The sequence below is a fragment of the Fukomys damarensis genome, unplaced genomic scaffold (assembly GCF_012274545.1).
Source record: "Fukomys damarensis isolate Sample0158 unplaced genomic scaffold, DMR_v1.0_HiC HiC_scaffold_7, whole genome shotgun sequence".
Taxonomy (NCBI): Eukaryota; Metazoa; Chordata; class Mammalia; order Rodentia; family Bathyergidae; genus Fukomys; species Fukomys damarensis.
Window position 1 is genome coordinate 24,055,688 of NW_022900919.1, and position 21,102 is coordinate 24,076,789.

Sequence of the window (21,102 nt, forward strand, 5' to 3'; positions counted from 1 at the left end):
AAAAAAAAAAAAAAAAAAAAAAGAAAGAAAGAAAATTGAAGTACATGTTATGGCAACCTAGAATTATTTGATAATAAGTCTTTCATAACATGAAAACAAATACACTTTTAGACAAGCGAACCTAAGAGAATTCATTACCACAAATTCATCTAGGGCCAGGGATTTAGCTTAGTGGTTCTGCCACCTGGCTGGCAAGCAAAAGGACCTGAGTTCGATCTCTGGTACAAAAAAAAAAATTCATTTTAAGCTAAATGCTAAAAGACATTCTTTAGGCAGACGGAGAGAACTCCAAGTGGAAGTTTGGAGATACTGAAAAGGGAAAGAAGAGCTGTGGGGATGGTGAACATACAGGTGATCTAAATTATTTATCCTGTAAAGCTATAACATGATGTTTTGGAGTAAAGAAATACTAACAATAACAGAAGTGTAAAAGCTAGGAGGTAGTAAGTGGAATTAAAGTGTCAGAGAAGTGGTAAACATTCTAACTTATGTTAGACAACAAAGATAACAGAGTCTGTTGCTGGCCAAATATGCATATTGACTATCACTAAAATAATGGATTTTTTAAATGGATAATTATCGAGCTAATTGGGGTGTAATGCAACATAATATAAAACACTTATTCCAAAGAAAGAAACAGAAAATGAACAGACATACCAAACATAGACAGCAAATAGAAGATACAAGCACAAATTTATAAAAGTACTTGCATTTAAAATAGTTAGAATAAATATATTGTTATTTTAAATGGAATTTCAGACTATATTTTTAAAAGAATATCTGTTTTCAGGTACTGTAAGAGATGTCTTTAATATAAAAAAAGATTGAAAATGAAGAGATGGAAAAAAGATATACCATACAAACACTAAAGGAAAGTGGACCTAACTAGACCAAAATAGACAAAGTGGATTTCGAGAAAATGAACTTGAGTAGGGATTAAGACAAATATTTCACAGCAAACAAGAAATCAAACCAGTAAAAAAAATTGTTGCAATTTAGAAGCTTTATGTACTTAATGACACATAGCCTTAGAGTGCATAACAAATTAACAAAACTAAAATTTAAAAAATAATAAAATTCACAATAATAACACAAAATTTTGTCACATATTTTTCATTAGTGGTTACAATAAGAAGACAAGGAACAAAATAGAAAGGAACTAGAAGATTTGAAGAGCTTAATTATTGCACTTGTATCAGTTTTTGCTTTGGGTGTTGTAAAGGGCGGGTAATGAGATGGGTGCGCATTTGAGATCCCTATGAACTCTGAAAGCTTTGGAGCACTTATTCTTTTGTCATCATGAAATACCCTGCTTCATGTCTGGTAATAGTCTTTGCCCAGAAGTTTTCTTTGTCTGATTTTATTTTTATTTTTTCCTGTACAGGGGAACAAACTCAGGACCTTGAGCTTGCCAGGCAGGCATGGCACCACTGAGCTACATCCCCAGCCCTGAAGATTACACTGACTTTTAAAATGGACATTTTCATCCCCCTTTCACTAGTAGCTATGGGGATATCTTTTCCTATCTTTTTGCTTTTAACCTGCATCTTTAGACTTAAAACGTATTTCCTATAGACACAACAGAGGTGAGTGTTGCTTTTTCCTTTTTGTCCAGTTACATGATCTCTACCTTTTGATTGTTGAGGTTACATTAGTTACATTTGATATCACCATCTGTATGTTAGTGTTAAGTCCTCTTGTTACTTTTTCTTTGTTCCACCTGTTCTGTGTTAATTTTCCTCTTTGCTTATCTTCTTTGGCTCAATTAGTTATTTTTCTATTCCATATCATCTCTTTTATTGGATTATTGGATATATTTCTTTGCTTTATATTATTTTCTCCCAAGTCCACAGTAAACATGTTTAAGGTATTACTGAATATCTTTCAATAGTTTACTACTACTTCATAAAAAACCTAAGCACCCCACATATAGATACTTCTATTTCTTGCCACCAGAACTTTGTGTTGCTTTTATTGTACAGTTCACTTGCACATTTTACAGATCCTATAATAAATGGTTACTTTTTTCCTTAAAAAGGAAATTTCTTAGGGACTTCTGCTTGACCAACCTGGAGGAAAAAAATTACAGGTTTCCTTTTCCACATGGAACAACCCCAAACAACTAGACTGGAATGATTAAAAAAATATTTTTCAGTACCTAGGAGTCAGGCAAACAAGGAGAGTGGTCTTTGAGGTACAGGAAACAGGTGAGCCCCACATCTGTCTGTCTTTAGGCTGCAGCACAGGAGGGAGATGCTGGGGCCAGAAGGATTGAACCTTGGTCCCTGAGCAGTGTGGTGGGGAAAGCCCATCTACAGGGACCAGGGAAAACAGCATGTAGTTCTGAGCAGGGCCAGGAGTAGTGCCTGCTCCTACAAAAAGACTGGAACATATATTTTTTAATTATTTAAAATAACTTGTGAGTCAAAGAAGAAATCAAAAGGTAAATTTAAGGGTATTTTGAACTCAGAAAAAATGAAAACACAACATATCAAAATTTGTAGACTGCTCCAAAAGAAATATTTACAGGCAAATTTATAGCACTAAAATACCTATATCAGAAAATAAGAAAAATCTAACGTACGTGACTTTAGCTTCCAACTTTTGCAAAAAAAAAAAAAAACAAAACCAAAAAGGATCAGTAAATAAATATAAAGTAAGTAGAAATAAAGGAAAAACAGTGGAAATTAATGAAACAGAAAAACCATACAATCAATATAACTAAATGCCGGTTTGTTAAAGAAGATAAAGTTGAAAAATCTCTAGCTGGAGTGATTAGTAAAAAGAGAGAAGACTGTCCTAAAATTAGCAATGAGATAGGTGACACCATTATAGATTATAGTTACGAAAAGCAACATGAGAAAAATAGTATGAACAGCTTAAAGTCCTTGGTCATATTTGTAGTAGCTGATTTAAAGTATTTGTGACTGTTATTTCTATAACCTCATTCATTTTGGATTTGTATATGTTGAATTTCTTTGACTATGGGTTACATATTTCTGCTCCCATTTTCCTGCTGCTTTATAAATCTAGGGATTTTTTGTTATATATTTGACATTGTCAGTGTTATGTTACTCAGTACCTAGACTGCGCCTCTCTCCTTTTAGGAGCATCCCCCTTGCTTTGGCAGGTAACTGACAGTCACGCCGCTTGGCTCCTTTGGAAGCCTATTTTAGAAGATGTGTTAGGACAACTCTAGGATCACCTTAGCCCTGGTGCTAGGGTACGGCAGTTCTGGATGCTCCTGGTTTGGTGAGATGATCCTACTCTGTCTTGCCAGACTCTGGATGTCTCTCTGTCACTGAGCTCTGAGACTGGTCCCCTTGGAGGTGCTCAGCAGTGGCTCTCCATCCAGCCTCACTGACCAGCCCTGCAGTGTGTGGCTGTGTGTTCTTCTGGACTGGATTGGCTGAGTCTGCAGAGTACTGGAGCTTTGGCTGCAGTGTAGCTCATTCTCCTGGTGCTCTCCTGTGTTCAGCTGCCAGTGTGTTCATAAACCTGGTCCAGCCTCTCTGCTCAGTGAGGCCGTGGTGCCCTGCAGGCCCCTCTTTGCCTCTAGAGCAGAGCTCGGTGGCAGCCTTGTGCCACTGAATGCAGGGTCTGAAGGCAGTTATTTCATTTAATGCACATATTTCATCCAGTTTTCTAGATTCTCCCTGTGGGAGAACAAGTCTGGTGACAGTTTCTCTGTCATGGCTGGAAGCAGATGTTGACTCTTTTGTATTATGTAGTCATATTTATCAAAGCTTTATAATTTCCCTGATGTCATGCCTAGAAAGAACCTTTGCATTTACTTATATTTGCTGCCAGCACCTTAATGATTTCATATTTTAAATGTTATATTCTTTAGCCCATGTACGGTTTATTTTGGTGAAAGGTGTAAGGCATTAGTCTAGCTTTTCACAAATGGTTTGCTGATTGTTCCAACCCAATTTACTAAATAATCTATCCTTTCCTTAAAGGGAAAAAAACTCTCTCTTATATACCTAAATTTATGCATAATTGCATCTGTAGATTGACTATGCTTTGTTCAAATAAATTGTCTATTGCTAACGCGGTACAGGAGAATTACTCTGAGTGCCAAAATGCTGACTTAGAAATTAATTGTTGAGGCAAACTCCATGAGAAGAAAGTGTGCTAGAGTTGAAACAGTGCAGGATCTGGAGGCCAGACCACTGGCTTGACTGTTCTGCTCCTTGCTCCCTGCTCAACACTGGACAATTGTCTCAACAAGAGCTTCACTTTACCAGTGGTAAAGGGGGTGCTCACTGTGGTGTTCCATTCTTCCCACTTCATTCACAGCTTTGTATTCAGGCAGGACAGGATATCTTTCTTTTTTTACCTCTCTGTGCACTGGCTCAAACTGTTTTCTTGGTGTTAGGCAGCTTCCTGTTACTATAAAAAAAATTACCCAAGATAATCAATTTAAAAAGCTGAGAGGTTGGTCTTGGCTCACAGTTTCAGAGATTTCAGTGCCCCTGGCGTTTGGACCTGTGGTGAGGCAGCAGGTCGTGGTGGGAGAACACGGAGATTCTGTTCACCATGTGTTCAGGATGTAAAAGAGAGAGGTGAAGAGACTGGGGTCCCCACTTCCCCTCTAAGAACACAGACCCAGAGATAAGTCCCTCCCACCAGGCCCCCCATCTTCACGGCTCCATCCCCTCCCCCCAGTGCCACAGACCAACCTTCAGCGGACGGTCTTGGAGGACACAGCCGGAATCCAGGGTACTCTGTTCAGAATAGCTGTCTCGTTTTTCGCTCTTGTTGAACTCTTCTTCATCCAGTAAGAAATAGATATCCCTGTCATCTTCTTAGATGTTTATCTGGATTCTCCAGCTTACATAGCCTTCTTCTATCACAACAGCCTATGTCCATACTTCATTGTGCTATAATTATTTATTTACCTATATGTCTCTTCTTGCTGAGTTTAAACTCCCTGGAGATGAAAATAACTGGGTTTGTCTTCTCATTCTCTGATCACCATCATTCGCACCTGGCAGGTTCTCGGCAGACATTAGGCAAATGAACAGGTGGTGGGTGGGTGGTATAGACACAGCAATGGCCCATCACGTTGCCCTTGGTGAGCACACCTCACACACTTTGCCTTCTCGGCCAGTTCCTACATTCAGCTCTTCTCCCTGGTGCTGGAGCCCTGATATCAGGGCCCTTTTTTCCCTTGCAGACACCTGCACCCTGATGCTGGGTTTCTGAACACCTATTTTGCATGTCCCCAGTAACTATCCACTTTTTTCCAGCAGTCACTTTGTTACCTGCTTTCTATGTCAGTTCTCAGTTCTTACTGTGAGGTTTTATAACCTTGGGACATTTGCACTAAAATCTCAGGTGGGTCATCCTCTGGTCCACCAGCCTCTGCAACTGTGACTTTCTAGAGTAGTGAATTGGCCCCTCCTTCCCATTCTCTGACCTCTGGGGTGACCAGCTGGCCTCATGACCTCCCAATTACACAAAGGCACCTAGTGTTTATTAAACAATTATTATGAGCCAGGTGCCTCATGTATGACTTAAGCTTATCAGATTGGGGTTATTATTTCCATATTACTTCACCAGTTTGAGGCCTGCTTGAGTTTAAGCAGAGCACGAGATTCAGTAACAAAGTCTGTTTTTGTCTGACCCTCAAGGCTGTGCTTCTGCCATGTCTTCCCATGAACTGTCTGTTTTACCACATTGTTGGCACAGTCGCCACTGGGCTGAGATGTGCTGGGTTGTGCTTCCCTGTGCGTGACTCTGACTAGACGCAGAATGTGAGACACCCCCACCCTCACGCTTCCAGTTCAACTCCAGGCAAGTGCTTGGGATTTAGAATTAGTGCTCCTGGGCTCACCCAAATCTGAGTTCATGTTTGAGCTGTGTTTCTTGTGGATAGACCTCAGACAAGATTCATGTCCTTGGCTTATCTGGCCTTCAGTTCCAAACCCTATTTGCCAGGCTAACAGAGGCTCTCTTGGTCTCTTGTACCCCAAGAGCTTCTTGCCATGGTCTGCCTCTTCTCCCTTCTGATGGGCACACCCACTTCTCTCAGGAACCACCTCTTCAGTGGCAATAACCTTCTGTCCTATTGGCCTCATTTATCTCTAATTTTACATAAGAACTTTCTACTTCAGAATGGTCTGAGTCCTAGAGTTGAGAAGCCAGGTGCATCATCTAAGACACAAGACTCTGAAGCTCCATGCCTTCAGTTGGAAAGTGGGAAGAATATCCATTTCTACTGAAAGTGACTGTGATAATCAGGAAAGAGATTGCTTGGCATCCACTAGTGCTTACCATCCTGTGTGGTCACCACTGCTGCACCCCTGGGTCTACCATTGACACCCCAGGTACCCACCATAGTACAGTGCATAGGCTGGTGGTGGTGCACAGCAGCAGCCTTCTTTTGGGCAGTGGCACGCAGTTAACACTCTTTCCACTTTTCCTCAGCCTTCCGAACACAAACTGAAGCCTCTTGGGCTCTGAAGAATTATGATTTATCTATGAGTGGCCAGGGAGGAACCCAGTCAGGGAAGAACCCAGCCTGGTGTGAGCCCTGAAGGAACTTTTGTCCCTGATGGTCACAGCTCCAGACCAGCACCAGTCCCAGGGGGCTGCTGCCCATGCAGTAGCAAGGTGGGCTCACAACAGCGATATGAACTTGGAGTCAAAGCGAGGCCACATAGGAACCCAGCTGTGAGCCAGAGGTACCAAAAGAATGACTTCAGTCAAAAGCTTAAGTCAACAACCTTGGGTCTGGGGAGGGTAACAGGTGAAAGCCAAATTGTAGGTGCAGAGATCTGTGCAAAGAGTACATGATACCAAGCCAGAGCGCTACTTGCATTTGTTTCAGAAACCACACTGAGACCCACCCCTGGAGAGATGATATGGGCACAAGGACACTTTCAGGACTCCCTATACTCCTTGGTCCTTCGAGAACCAGCCCCCAGAGACTTGTGGGCTGCACCCAGGAACAGGCTAGTTTAGCAATGCACTTTTGTTCTTGCAGGTCAAATGATGGTATCGTTGTACATATCATATGCGAATGTTGGTATTTAAAGCATTGATTTCCCAGTATAGCGTGCTAACAGCAGCAATGGAGGGCAGGCGCCATGAGGAACACCCTCAATCCAAGCAGTGGGAGAAGAGGGTGAGGAAAGGTGCTCAGGGTCTGGTGCAGCTTCTGCAGATGAGAGTTGGGCCTGCCAACTCTCAGATCCAGGGACCTGTGCCCTGCTAACTGGTTTTCATGCCCTCACCTTGCTTCCCTGTGCAGCCAGAGGGGTCTGCTAAAAGCATCAGACTACCTAAGCCTTCCAAAGGTTCCCGGTTACATTTAGAATTCCATCTTCCCTACAGGGCCTGCCAAATCCAGTCCCTGCCTACTTCTCTGACTTCTCCTCATGCTATGTTTGCTAGGCTGGTTCACTAAGTTTAAGCCACACTGACTCCTCCCTGGTCTTCATTTTCTGCTTAGAATCTTTGCACTGTGGATTCCTTTGGCCGGAAATGCTCTTCCTGAGTTGTCACATATCACTTCCTCCACCAATCCTTCCCTGGTCACTCTAACCTGAGCAGTGCATCTGTTCCTCTCCGCTTTTACCTCTCACAGCCTCTCCTTTCCTTCCATTGTACCTGTTGCTGACTGAACTTATTTTGCTTATTTACCTACTGTCATCTGCACATCCTCTATGATGGGAGCTTCCAGACAGAGGATCAGAGACTCATTCACTGCTGTGTTCACTCACTTGCTCCATGATGAGGCATCCAGTGTGGGCAGGACATTGCTGCTCTGGAGACACAGCAGGCAACAGCCTTTCAGCATTGAAAAGGTACTTTTGATATTATATTGTCCAGTAAATACCAACTGATGATGCAAAGAAATGAATAAACCAAAAGGTAAGAAAAAGGTTGGCTTAGAAGAGAAGTATATAGGTCACTTGTGCATTGCTAATGGTAACAGCGAACTTTAATAAGAAAGCAACAGGATGCTAATTTAGCCAGGCTGACATCTAGATCAAACTGCATTGGTCCAGAGAAAAATGAGTTAGGAAAGGCTCCCTCCTTGGGACTTTTGAAATTATGCAAGAATCATTAAAATGTAGAAGATGGCTGGGAGTAACCAGCATGAAAATATAGTGTACATTTCTGCTATTACTCAGTGACTTATTAGGCATAATTTATTAAGTGCTTTCCTTGAAAAATGAAAGGAAACAGTATTTGCAATTAACCATACTTGCACTGCTGATTTCTAACAATTTTATGTACAGGATTTAATGAATCTTTTAGGAATTTTCATAATCTGCTATGAGCCAAAGCCAATTTAAGACAGCAAAGAGAGTATTTACAAGAGGCACGTTCTAATGGTGGAAATGTCAGAAACTCAGATACCATCTTGCTGTTCTCAGATCCTTATTTTTCACATGACATAGTACCACTTCTGTATGAGGTCACGCAGACCTTTGTCCCTTTCCTTTCCACCACAAAGACTGATGAAAATATAAACTAAATCCACATACAGAGAAAGCTCAATAATTCAGGCTCACCATGGAGAAAGCCAGTGGAAGCTACTAAAGCCTGATGTCTAGAGCCCTAGGAGATGGTGTATACTTTTTTAAAAAGTACATTCAATAACGTGAAGTAACTTAACCAAGTATTGACTTTTGCTGGTACTTGGGGGGGTTAAATTGATAGATTAAAATACATCACTATAGCATATTGCATATTGATTTGTTCTCTTTGGGAGAATAAACATTTTCCCCTACAAGATAACTTCTACATTATTTCTTAATTCACTTTTTTCAGAGCACTTAACATCTGATCTAAATCCAGTTCAGCTAAGTGCAAATTTTGAAACCCTGAGTCTGAATTTCTATTTTACTGCAAAACTAAAAAGCATTCTTATGCCCACTGTTGGATAGTTACCCTGACATTCTCCAAGATCTTGTCAGAGATTTCTTTCTGTGTTTAGATGTCAAGATATTAATTGCTTTTTGCAGTGTGCGGTGACTCATGCTTAAAGTAATTACTTTTCCTTAATGACTCAAGCAGAGAAGCTGGTGACATTTGTAAATGGTAGAAGGGATAAAAGGAGCCGACGTGTTCTGTCTTCACCATCTTCCTCCTCCACGCTGTGACTTCATCTGTAAGAAAGGTGCTGAGATGACTTCCTTCATCAGCTCCATCCTCTGCTTATAAGGTGAAGCACAACCAAGTGTCTCTGGGAGGACATTATACTGAGGGAGGCTATGCTTAGTGAAAGGAAAAGACTGGACTGCTGGAGAGAATAAAGAGCCCCAAAACCCACTAAATAGCACTGATTAGTGGATTATCAAATGTGAAACAACATCTGCACCTCCTGCTTCACATCAGGTACAAATATGAATTCCAGCAGGAGTACGTATCTACAAAAAGTAAAACAGAGCTTCTAGAAGAAAACTCGGAACATCTCCATACCCTTTCCTAAAGGTCAGGTAAATATTTAAGCAGGACGAAATTGCCAGTCACAATGAGAAAAATAATGAATTTCTATATTAAAATCCGGAACTTCCATTCATCAAAAAGATACCATCAAGACAGTAAAACTATAGTTCACTGAAAGGAAAAATAATATCTGTAATATATCAGACAGAGAATTCGTTTCCGTAATATACAAAGAAAAACAAAAACACAACCCAATAGAAAATGAAACAGGGTATCCAAATTGCCAATAAACATACAAAAAGGTAGCGAGTCTCATTAGTCATCAGGGAAATGCTAATTAAACCCATAATGAGATGACACTACACACTCAGCAGCATGGCTAAAGAGAAAGACACAAGCAACTGTTGAATGGGATGTGGAGAAGGGGACCTCCATGCGTACCCTGGATGAGAGTGTAGCTGGGTAGAACCAAGCTGAACAAGGTTCTGGCAACATCCACAAAAGCAGATCATTAACGTGTCTCACAACATAACAGTTTTACTCCTGGGCATAATAGTCGCAAAGAACACTGACCAGAACACACAGCCCTAACGCAGATGCCATCAAATGTCCACCCAGCAGTGAAATGGATGAGCCAGTCACAACATCACCCCAAGGAGTGACTGAAGTGGGAGAGGACCACAAGCACACCACGGCCTGGGCATCTCTCACCAACGTCAAGCTGCGGGATAAAAGACACAAAGGAGTACACACTACCTCGCTAAGCAAAGCAAAGCTGTCTTCTTATAGAGCAGGAGGGTGTTTTTTCTTTGCAGGGCTTTTAACTGGAGGGGCCATCTGGGGGCTAAGATGTTCCGGTTTTACTCTGGGTGCTGATTCCATGTAAGCATTCAATGTATGTAAAAACATCAAGCTGGACACGCACTGTGTATGCATAAAACTGAAAACTCACATCTGGGCACAGAACAAAATCTTGCTGCAAGATATTTTATAGTCTCCAGTTTATTTTTGTTATAGTTGGAGAGGCAGATTTTACATGATAGCTTCAAACCAACCATTGTACATTAACCAAATTTTACACAAGCCATTTGAAAAAGGATCTAAAAATGTGCTTAGTATTGGTATTATATAACATTTATCAAGCACCAAGAGTGTGCTGAGAGCTGTACAGAACAAACACAAAAAAGACAAAGTCCCTGCCTTCGAGGATACCCATACCGCAGGGTCTTGCACATAAAACTTCACCTTTTATTTCACACTCTTTTGTTCATAAGGCATAAATAAGGAAGTTTGTTGCATTTCTCATTGTTACTGAATAAATAGCTAATACCCTTTTCCCCAGGTATATGAACAATCGCTTGTATCTTTTCCTTTAAATACAAATTTTCTGTGGTACAATATACAGTATATATTGATTTGGTAATCACACAATTGATCACAATATTCTTGCAGGTTGGTTATAATATGAAGCACATTGAGTTTCGACATTCACAAATTTTTATACCACTTAATAGAATCTTTTATTGTTGGCAGAGGGTTTTTTTATTTAAAAACAAACATTGAGGTGTCACTGTAAACAAAAACACACACTGCCTTGATTCCAGTAAGGGTATCAGACTATGGCACAGACACTCAGGATAGTAATTTAACACATGGACTAAACTAGCCTTGCAGATAACAGTCACTGAATTACATGCCCTAAAATACTTATGATCAGTGAGTAATGGGTGACATGGGGATGATCAGCTTCATTGTCTTTCTAGGTTAAACATGGGAGTACTGGTATAAAATGTCTGAAATCTGTGAGCAGGGAAATTTTCTTTCTTTTATTTTGCTTTTCTGCAAGGCTGTGTTCAAAACAAATTTAGATTAGAAAAGAGAATAAAACAATTCTGAATTTAATCATTGGATCATAAAATAATCCCTTTAATAATACCACTTGATTGTTTATTTTTTTAAATGCAAGAAAAATAAAATGAATCTTGATCATGTAGAGTACAAGACTTGGGTAGAACAGATTGTACTTTGTGTGACAGTGCCACAGAGGGTGGTGGAAGATGGCCCAAGTCCGGAAGGTAGGCCACCCTTTGTCACCTGGGAACTCCCTGAAGCCTGGGTGAGAGACAGGACGAAGACATTAGAGGAATGGATAGCTGCTTCCTTCTTGGCCAGACTCTGTCTTGCTCCACTCTGCAGACTGAGGGATGGGAGGAGCTGGGGGAGTCTGGAGCCCAGGGGAAGAAGGGTACGGCAAGCTTGGGTCAAGGGAGAAAGAATCCAACTTTGAATTTTACTTTCTATAGATCCCCAGACCCCAAGCATCTATGAGCCTTGAGAATAGCAAAGGTCTGTGCTTCAATACTAGGTTCCATGCCCACCTCACCTTTGGCCGTTACCTGCTCTCCCAGGGCATTACCAGGTCTAGCCGTTTTCATTAGGTAGCAAGAACAGTGAGCTGAAATTTACAGTTAGACTGCACTTAGAGCAAGACTGAATTTCTCTGGCTATCTCCCAAGGCTTGAAAAGGGCAGAGGAAAATTCTACAGCGCCCTCTCACTTCCATGCTTGAGGTGGGGCTTTGCCTTTTCCCCTAGGTAACTAGGCACGTGGCCCAGATAGGGCTCAGTAGGAATAGTTTCACCCACGGGCAGTGACAAAGCAGTTTGGTCCAGCCCTCAAGATCCTACCTGCCAGATGGAGGAGTCAGGTAGGGATCTGATTAAGATTTTCCTTATCCTGGGTGAGCACATCTCTGGTGTTCTGCAAATCACAGAGCAAGAGGTTGGGAACTACTATCTCTGATGCTCTGACAGCTTAATCTGTGATAAAGAGCAAAGTGGCAGGATTAGAATGTGGTGTAGAGAGTCTTACTGGTTGAAGGGGGAAAGCAACTCCCAAGGGTGTCAACCAGTACCTTCTTTGGAATGAAAGAAACATTATTTAATGTGCCCAGTCTAAAACAGTGCACCAAAAGACTAAAATTCTGACAACAGACAATAATATATAGATATATTTTTTCATTTTCAATTATAAATCTCCATACTAAGGCTTAAAGTTCAGTCACCTAATTGAAAATCCACACATAAACATGAAAAATAAATAACATGAAGACCTCTAAAATAAAGGTTCTGCCAGAGATTTAGTTCAGTGGCGCCATCGCCTGCCTCGCAAATGTAAGGTCCCGAGTTTGATCCCTGGTACAAAAACAAACAAACAAGCAAACAAACAAACAAACAAAGGTTCCTGCAGATAACAGCAGCCATCCTTTGTTTGTTAACATCAAAATACACTGACTATTCCTTAATAATGGACAGTGGATTAGATGCAGCAAGCTAAGCACTGTTTGGGATTGTTTGGGATGATTGCTGGACTCCTATTGCTTTAAAGATTGAGGTGCTCCCCAACTCCTACGTGCAGGAATTTATCATTCCATCCAGAATGGCGATCCCACCAAAATTAACATATATCCTACTCTGTTATCAAAAGAATGTAAGGTTGCTACTTTCTGTCAATCATCTTTCCTTTAACACATAACAAGACAAGAGATGCAGGTGGTGATAAGGATTCATTCTGTCCAGTTACTGTCTGAGCACCATTCTAGAGGTGGAAGCCAGATCACCCTTGGATGAAATTACACTGGGAAAACCTTGTTCTCCAGTTAGTTAACAGAGAAGACACAAATGAAAATTAGGTATCCAGATAGATATGGAATACTAGATAAATGGTTAAATAGATGCTATTTTTTTGTTCTGCTGACAAGTTTTCAAAATTGTGGAATAGGTGTTGCGATACCTCAGTGCCAGTATCATGTTGTTCAACAAGCTTTCAACATTTTTTTAAAGCCACTGGGAATGGCTGACACTAGTGGTGCATGGAAATCTGTGGTTATAATGTCGACATTTTGCCATTGTCTCTGCTCTTCAAGGCACAAGGACAAGTTCCAAGCTCTCCAGAGTAAAACATCTGGTTCCACTGAGAGAGAGAGTTGAGGACTGGGGCCACATGCCAAAGCAAGAGGGGGACATCCTTGGGGGTGACTATAACTTCTGAATATTGACCTTACACCAGCAGCAAGCAGCTCCTGCACATCATGGATTGGCGACTAGAAGTTCTCCGGGCCTGACTACCTTGGCCTGCTATGCAGAAAAAGCACAGTTTGGACCATGCTTGGCTTGGTAATCTTACTCCTTCCTCCCCTGGGCACAAGGAGGAAGGTCCAGTCTGTTCCCATGAAAAATCCACAAGGAGGCAGACACTGCTGCAGTGATGAGAGAAGGGCAAGCACAAAGTCAGCAGCCCTTGAGAAAAGTCACCAAGAAGTCTGATCCTTGAAGGATATACACCCTATTTCTTTACCAGCAATGGCCTCAGAGCAGTAAGGAAAACAGCTCATCCCTTTTTTCTCATCTCCCTATCTCCCTTAGCTTTTCCAAGGTATTAATACCTTGTATTAATGTATTAAATACCCTCTGTATAATTTATACCCTGCCATAAAACATCATCAAAATGGGAAGAATCCAATTAATCTTCCCCTTTTTTTTGCTTAGAATATTTAATTTGGATTTACTGATAGTCCATTACATTCTTTTGGTAGGAAAAGATATTGCACTTCTAAAAGTGCATCAAGAGTATAATTAAGTCAAAGCTAATAGGTAGGTAGATGTCTCTCTATATATGCTCTTAAGACTACCTTTAGCATTTACAGAAAAGCTTCCGTGATTTCATCTTTATTTCAATAATCTGTGGCCACATTGCTGCAAGCTTTTAAAACACAGAGGAAGACACTGATCACAGTAAGCTGCACGCAACACCAGTCCATGGGCTCATGACTTCATGGTGCAGATGGGCACGACAATGACGAGGATGACAGTGCACGTAGCAGCCGCAATCAGAGCAGCTATCTTGCAGACTTTGGCTCGTCTGAATTCAGCTTCTTTCCGTTTCAGTAGTGAATCATAGCCTGGAGTATAAATGTCTTCCATCCAATACTCTAAGTTGTTTGGATTTAAAGATTCTTGTGTCTAAAAGTGAAGAGAAGATGTTAGAAATATGGTGAGTACTTGAAACCAGGTCAAAGATGTGTGACAGTTGTCACTCCTGAAGCACTTAAGAGCTGTCTGCATCTGGGAGCTGGCAAGGACTGTGTCAGGGTTGCAGCCCCAGTGGCCCTGTGCCCTCCAAGGCTACCGATGACTAAGGTGCACATCATGGACTGCCCTGGGTCCTCTTTTACTAAAAGTGCCACGATGGTGACTTTGACACAGGAAAGCCCAAGGGTCTCCTGTCTATAAGCAAGCAAAACAGGGCTGGGACAAATAAGACTCTAAGCTTCAAGGGCAGGCAACCAAAGCCAGGCCGGCTCTGCTGCCAAGGAAGAAGGGAGTCACTGCAAAATGCTCTGCCAACAGCCTCCTGGAACTGACCTGCTGGAAGCAAGACCATCATAGGACTCCAAGTTCCCATTTCTCAGAAAGGCTTCTGCTAAAAATCAAGGCACCTCCACAATAAATAGCTCAAACAAAACATGAAATATTTCAGCTACAAACATTTGTTGAGCAGGTCAGGCTCAAAATCAATGTCTACAGACCCATGGCCAAGTGTCCCCAGCCCAGGCCTGTTTCAGCAATCACAGTGGACTGGGAGCAGCTTGGAAAGACAGACCCAGGGGTGCCTATCTCTTGGGCTCTCTGAGATTAATGAATTGTCTGCAGGAGAAATATCATGTTTAACCTATATTGCCCATGAACCCTTTTCCACACTGATAGTCATAATCTATTTCCACAGAGAAAGGCAGTTTCTTGATTTATGGCAGGGATTTAAGAATGTAAGTGTCACAAAAAATGACAACACGTTGCACTTCCAAGTGAGCTCATCTGAATCTCCAAAACATAAATCAAATACTGTTTTGAAGATTTCTTTTGAATCAGTTAATGTTCATAAACACAACCCCCACATACACACCACCACCACCACCATACACACACACACACACACACACACACACACACACACACACAGAGGATCAAAGCCAAACCCTTCACTACCTTAACAACCTCGGCTGTACCATGCTGTTAGTGAAACACTGATTCTGATGCCTGCTAGGAACTTTCTACCTGCACCTCTGCTGTGCTTTATGGGGTCCCCCTGCCCTCTACCTTCCGTTAGGGGACAGGCAGAGGCATGGAGGACAGAGAGGGGGAGGCGTTTACTCCTTCAGCTCCATGCCTGCTGTGCTGAAGCCTGGCTCCCAGAGCTGTGCATCTGTACAGTTCTGAGAAACAGCTGACCCAGAGGGGCAACAGCTTCTGCCTGCGCCGGTCCCTTTGGCCCTGAGCCCAGCTCTGCCATGGGCACAGTGCCGTCCTGACCGGCCTCTCAGGCCCCTCTGTGTGCAGTCTGCTTCCTCACCCCTCTACTTTTGTTCCTTGCAGAGTGTGGCCTGCAGATCTCACCTGTAGACTCCTCCTTAGACTGGCTTTTCTATTTCTAAATCCTTAAAACAAATTAAAAAAAGAATAATATCTTGTGACACATAAAAATTATAAGATATGCAAATCTCAATTACAAACAAAATTATACTGTAACACAACCAGGCCCATTCATTCACAAATTGTCTATAGGTGCTTTTGCATTGTAAGGAGAGTTGAGCAGCTGGGACGGAGACAGCCGACACTCAGAAGACCCCTGCTCCAAAGCTATGTAGAATGGCTGCGGATGCTATATGGGAGCAGGACACTTACTCAGGACAGGTCTTTGAGTGCAGGTGGTCTGTCTGCCTTGAGACTCTGCAAGACATGTCTGGGCAGGGGCCTCACACCATCCCACAGCCTCACTCTGAGCCACCCTGAGCAGCTCTATCAGTGCCACTCTGACATGAGAACACATGTCCTAGAGCCCAACTACTCCGCAGCCAGCCCCTACACACACACCACAACCATGCACACCAGCACACACAGAGCTCCACCCTTGTGGGCACTAGGGCTGGCTTCTCTCCCCCGATGAACCCATGAGGCCAATTCTGCATCATTTTCTCTGCTTATTGGGTGACCAGGCTGAGGGGGAGGTGTGTGACCCCAAAGCACTCCTGACCTGGCACACTGAAGGTGCAAAGGTGGAAAAAGCCTGCCTTTCTTCCCAGCCCCAAGGCTGGCTGAGATGGTAAACTGTATGCAGGAAACATCAGATGTCCTGCCTTGTTCCCTCTGCCTCAGATAGAAGGGATCAACTTCCTTTCAAAGCTATTGACACTTTATTACAGGCTAGGATTCTGCCTGTGAAATAAACTATTTTTAATTTGTTTTTTTCCCTAGTAACTGCAAGCTATAATGGTGCTGTGTAACACAGAGGTAATCTCAAGGTTCCCAGGGGCAGGGGTGGAGCCCCTCATGGCTAATTAGGCTGCCAGATGCTGGAAATAAACACAGGCCACACCTCTGCCTGTCCCTGCAAAAGGAAGCACCAATGGCGAATGCACATCTGGACAACAGCGACCTCCAGATGCTCAGCTGACCTGAGATGGTGCCTGCATCCCTGCAAGGGACTGAGAACAAGGAACGCAATGCCTGTCTCCATCAGGCTCTGCTTCGAGTCAGACTTCTTGCAAAACATCAAGCCATTTCCTCAGCTTTGTAACTAGATGCTGCATCCTTCGCATTATATGGAGTGTTACCCAAAGCACGGTAGCCTATTTTTTTTATAACTGCCTATATGCTTATAAACCTTGGTTCATTAAAATCACACACATCCATACAGGGAAAATCTTCCAACTCCCTGCCCCTAAACCTTAAAATGATGTTCCTCAGTCTCATTCAAAGCATCAGACTCGCTCAAAAGCAGCCTGTGGCACTGAAAACACTGGGGATCCCACCAGTCAAGTGTGTGGCACCTGAGGTCCTCTCTGGCAGCCTGGAGGCTGGTGACTGCCTGACCCCCATATAGCAAGGTGCAAGCAAGCCCCGCAAAGCCACCCTGGGACCCACTTGGGGAGATCGTATCCTTGTCCAGACTGCTGCGCATAGGAAGGTCACAGTGGCCCAGAGGACAAGTGATAGGCGACATGTGGAGATAAACACACACACACACACACAGTTGGACCTTGGTTATACACTTGCTGCTGCCAAAGACCTAGGATCTGACAGAGCTTCCCTTTCCTGTAGTCACTGTCATTTAAGGCCCAGATACACAAGTGTAACTGCAAACATCTGTTTGTGTCACAACGCTCTAATAACTTATCAAGAGAAAAAATGGGTTGGTGTAGAAGTGAGACTTACTGTGAGATGGTCCAATGTGAGTCTAGGCTTGTCTGACCTGGGGCAATTTACTGAGTTTCCTAGTGCCTCTGTTTCCTCATTTGTAAATTGGAGAGAGTGGTGACAATCCCTGCCTTGAAGACCACTGTGCTCGAACCTGGGTGATTCCTGGGAAGAGCACCATGCCATGGTGATTGATGTTAGCACCTTCACCAGCGGTCTTGGAGCCTACTTAACTCCAGGTCTTTGGGCAGATTGCTTCCAGTCCTCACGGGGATGCTATGAGTTTGCCCAAGTGAGGCCAATGCTCCAGCTCACAAGGCACAGGCACCAGGAACCCAGTGTTGCTGGAACCCCGTCCCTTCTGTCCACCACCTGCCCCTACACAGACCTCTGCATCACAGCTCAGCCACTGCAGGGAGCCTCCCCACACCAACCCTTACCAGAAGCTCTTGCCAACTATGCCCCAAGTGTATGTCATTCTGGGCAGGAACTGGCACCCTTGGTGCTCTGCCGTTGCTGCCCACAAAGCCTCACCCGCAGGTGAGAACAGGTGCTTCCTTTGGTTCATGATGATGTGGAGGCTCAAGTAGATGTGTGTGGGTGGAGCCAGGAGCTACCAGGCAGAACAGAAGTGTGGCCCAAACCCAGCCCTGCCTGCCCTGTAGCCACAGTGGCATTCCCAGATCTTCCAGGGATGGCTCTTACCTGGGGCTGTTCCGTATGGAAACATAATCCATAGCTTGGCTCCCACAAATATGCTTATCCCACGTGCTACACAGGGAGGGAGAGAGCGGCTTGCGTTTCATTAGGCTGTTTGGCTCAGGTCTCGTGAGCAAAGATTAGAATCTGCACTTGGTCTTAAACGTATCGTTAGCACATCAGACAGCCAACAAGTAAGTAAACAGACAAAGCAAGCATCCCCACTGCTAAGGGTTTATATAAACAACTAAGCAAAACAACAATCCCCTTGTTTAAAAAAAAAAAATCTCTTCTGCTCTCTGATTCACTAAGGCTCAGAACTGCATGGTGGGCCCGGGAGTCAAAGGGTAGGGAGTCACTGGCCTAGTCTGACCCAACTGCTCCCACGCCTGAGGGCAGAGACAAATGCTCACCTGCAGGTCCAGAGCCGCCAGCTTGCCTTTGTCACCAGCATTCCGTGCATATTCCTCCACTGTCCAGGAGGGCTGACCTCGTCGTACCTCAGCCAGCTCTGTCAGCCGCATGTCCGTGTACAGGGGGTTGCTCTTCATGTGGGCCTTGAGGGACGCAGGATAGGGGTGGGGGCTGAACACCTGCTCCACCAGGAAGCCGTCCTTCGGTTGCTTGGGCAGGCGGTGCTGCGGGGGGACATCATATTGCCTGTCAGCCTGCAGAGGGGAAAGAGAAGGCAAGAAGCACGGCTCTCGAAGAGCCACTGGGCAGCCAGCAGCTTTTTGTCATGAGGCCCTGGCAGTGCCAAGCTAGCAGCTCAGTTACTCTTGCGCAGACAGGAAGAGTAGCTGTGCTGGGGAAGTTCTCTTCTGACCCAGACTGCACTAATCTGAGCTAAAGTTTCCACCCCAGGAGCAGGACCTTCAGTCTGACTCATTCACCTCAGTTTACTGCCGTTCGGGTGTCATCTGGCCTCAGAGTTTGTAACGGGGCCTCTGACACCTTCCCCTTCTACTTTCTGGCCTAAAGGTCTCCAGACTTCACTCCCTGCGGCAGGTCCTCCTGGCCTGCAGAGGCCAGGACTGTGTTGGTCTGTGTGACATCCTAGGACTGGTAACAGACCCCTTAGCCATCGTGTGTCACACTAACTGGTCACTACCCATTTGCCTGTCCATCTCCCCACAAAGCTAGGAGACCCTCGAAGGCAGAGGATTATCTTGCTCAACTTTTAATGCACTGAGAACACCTTCCATCACTATTCACCAAAGGTAGGAAAGACAAAGACAGGAAGTTGAGTGTACAAATCAGAGAGCAGCCCAGCTGGAAGAGAACAGGAGAAATGGAGAGTGTGCAGCAACATGTGCATGGAAGGAGGAGCGTGAGAGACACAAGCCAGAGTACATCACTCATGGTGGTAGCTTATTGTGTCCCTGGCCCACTGCTGTTCCCAGAGGGAGCATGGTGCCTGCTTCTGCACCCTTCAAGGATGTTGGCACAGACACAAAACATGAGATGAACTCAGTGAAACCCCAAGAAGAAATGGGGTTCTAACCCTCTAGGAGGCCCTGTCAGACTTTACTACCCTGCACATCAACACTCCCAGCTCCCATGCAAACCCCACTGAGCCCACAGCCAGCACTAAGGGGGCAGTGATAACAGCCACAGTGGCAGCCTTGGAGTGGTGAGCACAGCACAGTGCCAAACAAGTGTCCTCCCGCTGCATCTTCTCTTGGACATCTCAGGTTGTCCCTGAGATGATCCCCACTGCAAGTGCGGAAACTCAAATCAGAGAGGTTAAGACTGACAGGCTGTACAGCTACTGAGGGGCAGGGCAGGACATACTCAACAAGTCTTTAGTTGTTCTTCCTACGATGAGGAGTTTATGCTCATGCTAGGCAATGGAGATATATATATATAATACATGTGCTTTAATCCCTGTCTGTGCCAGCTCCACCCAGACAAAGAGGCCCAGGACCTAGACAGAGACCAGGAAGCTTCCAAAGACTCATGGATGAAGGGAACAGAGGATTTCCTTAGATCAGCAAAGTGGTGCTGGATCCACTATTCTTTTTCATTTTTTATTTTTGGTACTGAGGATTGAACTTCACACTGAGGTCTATCCCCACCCCTTTTTGAATTGTGAGTTAGGGTCTTACCAAGTCACTATTTGTTCAGGCTGGGCTTGAACTTGGGACCCACCTGCCTTGGCCTCCCCAAGTGCTATGGTTACAGGTATGTACCACCACACCCAGCTGAATCAGCCATTCTTGACGGAGGAACTGTGAAGGTAGAACGGGGCCTGGCACCAACAAATGCTTGGTTGGCACCACTGACAGGGTCACAGAGTGAATGAGCAGGGCTCAGGATGAGCAGAGCATGCTGACTGGGCAGAAATACTTAAAATCTATAGAGCTTTCAAATCCCGGCTAAGAAGTTTCACATTTTTTTTTTCTACAGCAAAGAAAGTAGAGCCAAAGAGGCATTGAGTGCAGGGCTCCTGCACAGCTGCAGAGTGGAGCTGGGGAAGTATAAACACAGTGACCCTGAGCTGAGAGGAAGGCAGGGCGTGAGCCCCAAGCCCCAGGGGGCTGCACTAAGAGCCTGGCAGGGTGGGATTCAATGGTGAGGAGACAGCAGGGACGCAGGAGACATCACAAAGACAGAGCCACTGGGTCCAGAATGTGCTTGAGAGTCCTGCCCAGCCTCTAGGCCTAGAGAAAGGATAGAATGGTGACCTCCAACAAAGGGAGTGAGAAGGGAGAACACTGGCTTTAAACACAAAGGAAAGTCT

At 44.1% G+C, this 21,102-nt stretch overlaps 1 protein-coding gene across 8 annotated transcripts in view; it reads right to left on the bottom strand.

Annotated features, from left to right (window-relative positions):
• Positions 1-13,292: 13,292 nt before the first annotated feature.
• Positions 13,293-21,102, bottom strand: part of Minar1 (membrane integral NOTCH2 associated receptor 1) — a 46,345-nt gene continuing 38,535 nt past the window's right edge. For 6 of the 8 annotated variants that reach the window (XM_033761139.1, XM_033761140.1, XM_033761141.1 and 3 more), the window contains 2 exons: positions 18,773-19,027; positions 13,293-14,429 (listed from right to left, as the gene is read on the bottom strand). In XM_033761139.1, the coding sequence (XP_033617030.1) occupies positions 14,232-14,429; positions 18,773-19,027 (453 nt within the window). In that variant the 3' untranslated portion in view covers positions 13,293-14,231. Of the gene's footprint in view, positions 14,430-18,365; positions 18,432-18,772; positions 19,028-21,102 lie in introns of all 8 variants that reach the window. The other 2 variants (XR_004516203.1, XM_033761142.1) reach the window with 2 other exon arrangements.